Source organism: Oreochromis aureus, linkage group 23 (assembly GCF_013358895.1).
Source record: "Oreochromis aureus strain Israel breed Guangdong linkage group 23, ZZ_aureus, whole genome shotgun sequence".
NCBI lineage: Eukaryota > Metazoa > Chordata > Actinopteri > Cichliformes > Cichlidae > Oreochromis > Oreochromis aureus.
Window position 1 is genome coordinate 32,389,195 of NC_052963.1, and position 2,763 is coordinate 32,391,957.

General features: G+C 43.3%; 1 protein-coding gene across 1 annotated transcript; it reads right to left on the minus strand.

Moving 5' to 3' along the window:
• Positions 1 to 366: 366 nt before the first annotated feature.
• sox14 (SRY-box transcription factor 14) lies at positions 367 to 2,343 on the minus strand. Its single transcript, XM_031730562.2, has one exon. The coding sequence runs from the start codon at positions 1,941 to 1,943 to the stop codon at positions 1,227 to 1,229; it is 717 nt and encodes a 238-aa protein (XP_031586422.1). The 5' UTR covers positions 1,944 to 2,343; the 3' UTR covers positions 367 to 1,226.
• Between the last annotated feature and the right edge of the window lie 420 nt (positions 2,344 to 2,763).

Genomic DNA, 2,763 nt, shown 5'->3' on the forward strand with positions numbered 1-2,763 from the left:
GCTTTGTGGAATGATCAAAGGGCGTGGAACTGACAGCTTTAACTACCGCACACGGGAGAGGGGATCGATGAGGGAAGAGAGGATTGATTTGTTGTTATTGTTCTAATGTGCAGCCTATCAACAGTATTGATTAGCTCGGGTGTATTTTTTATCTTTAAAAAGATTAAAGTATTTTCATAATTTATAACTTTAATTTTGTATATTTATTTTAATTTGAATTTTATAATAACTATTAGTTTGTGATCATTACACCTTTTACATCTATTTAATCGAGCTTTTATTTTGACGGTTTAAACGCCCCCGCAACACGTGCACATTATAACGCTATCTCTGTGGTCTCAATAACCTACAAATACAGGAAATTGATCTGGTTGAAGACAGATTGTCTTTATTGAAAATGTCTTTGCTCGGCACTTGAACAAAGAGCAGGAGGTATCAACCTTCTAGATACATTATCCTTTCCATAACATGACAGGTTTTAAATTACCATCTTAGATAGAAAATACACATAGAACTCCTTGAATTCAAATAGAAGTTATCCTTAAAAAACAAAAAACAAACTAAAATGACGCGTGTGACTATATTAGCACTGAACCACAGGTAAAAATGCAAAATGAAACATCTGGATGTAAATGAATTTTTTTTTTTCCTCATTTGTGTCTTCTTAAATAGACCGTATAGTTTTATGTGCCAGTTTTCTTTTTTCTTTCCTCTTTTTTGTGATAAATATAAACAATATAACCCGTATATAATCCAGCCTACATGTCCTGATTTTGACCCTATGTCCAGAACATCGTCATAAAATTGCCAAAATGTGGACTCCTTAGGCTGATACAGGAAATATGAACGCTAATTGTGCAAGCCAATTTTTCAAAATAAAAGTGAAGCCTAGCAATAATCAACACAAATCAGCATATCAGCATTGAAATGTACACAATAAATAAAGTTAAAGGCCTCCTTTTCTGGTTGCCATAAACGTTATAACATTTACATTTCTTACAGTTCACAGGGCTCCGTCCTTTACACCAAACTCCAGCTCCTTTGCTCAGGCAGGAACTTGGTGGATTTCTGCAAAAGTTTGTTTGTTTTTTCCTCTTTTTTGTGCCATAACAAGTCCAAGGCAGTTAACACTGTTCATGCCTTTTTAATAGGGCGCGCTGTCCATAATATATTTACATGCATTTCAGTATTCAAGTGAATTAAAAAGAGCAAATGAGTCTTGAGGGTTACATGGCAGTGGCATGTGCGGATGAATATGGGTCTATCCCAGTCTTGGTCATACCTGGAAAAAGTATGTAGGCCACCGGGGGCTGTAAACTTGATGCTGACCAGGCTGTGCAGTTACACGGGACGACATAGCCCGGGTTTGTGGGCGACGGGTGGGTGTGGGTGTGCTGACTGGGGCACCCAAGGGTGCCGAACGCGCCGTTTTGGTATCCCAGTGAGGATGCGTACGGCAAAGTGCTGGTGCTCAACGTGTGGGGCATCTCGGTCATCTTCTGGATGGCGCTGGAGCTGAACTGACTTGGGTCGAGGAAGGAGTACGGGGCGGACGTCGGCGGCAGAAACGCTCTGGCTTTCTCTGAAGAGCCCAAAAGAGAGTCCGCGGCCGACACGGGAAGTCCCTTCAAGTGATCGGTGTCCCCGAGGTAAGGCAGCGGGAAAACGTAACGGTCCTTCTTGAGCAGGTTTTTGGGTTTGCGCCTGGGTCTGTACTTGTAGTCAGGGTGCTCCTTCATGTGCTGAGCCCGCAGCCTCTTGGCCTCATCGATGTAAGGTCTCTTCTCAGACTCTGACAGCAGCTTCCACTCAGCGCCCAGTCTTTTGCTGATCTCCGAGTTGTGCATTTTGGGATTATCCTGTGCCATTTTCCTCCTCTGGCCCCGGGACCAAACCATGAACGCGTTCATGGGTCTCTTGATATGATCAGCAGGCTTTGACATCTTAAGACTATACTTTTATCCCCAATGTTAATAACGAGGAAAAGTTCTGATCTGAAAGAAGGCAAACTATTCACCTGTCTAGATGCCCGATACCAGTCATGCCCCGCCTGGGATCTTCAGATTCTGGAAAACAAAATCAAAAGAAAAGAAAAGAAAAATCCAGCGCCCGGTGCGTTTTCCCCGAGTTTGAACACTGGTGCGCCTTCGTTTAAGTCCAGTAACAACTCTGTCAGACCTGCGCCAGGCAATACGGGAAAAAACACATGCGAGACGCACACACGTAAAAAAAAATCCACAAAGGTGAAAGCGATGTTCCGCAGTCAGTTTGCTGGAGTCGTAAAAGTATTAGGTGTTATTTTTTTTTTCTGCCACACACGCGCGCGCTCTCTCTCTCTGAGGTTTGTCGTCAAGCACCTGGCTTGGAAATGAGCGGAAGAGCGTGAATACGAGCCAAAAGCGGTGAAGTTCAAAGGCTGGGCTGGTTTGGTTTCTGCACGCAATCTGACATAATCTGCAGGGCGTTCACTCACCAACCTGAGCGCCCAATCAGCACGGAGAGCGGCTATTATAATACCTTCACGAAAAAATATGTACATTACAACATAAACAAAGAGCGGGAGGTAGTAGTAGAAGAAGAAGAAGAAAAAAAATAAGGAAAGGGGTGTATGTGTGTGTGGTGTGTGTGGAGGGGGGTAATACCCAGGATCCCTCCCCGATTCCATTTAATGTAATGAATCGCAACAAACATGGACCTTCAACCTCTTTTCCAGTTAAAACCTGACTTCAATCCAGAGAGGTGACTATACCGTGCAACCAATTT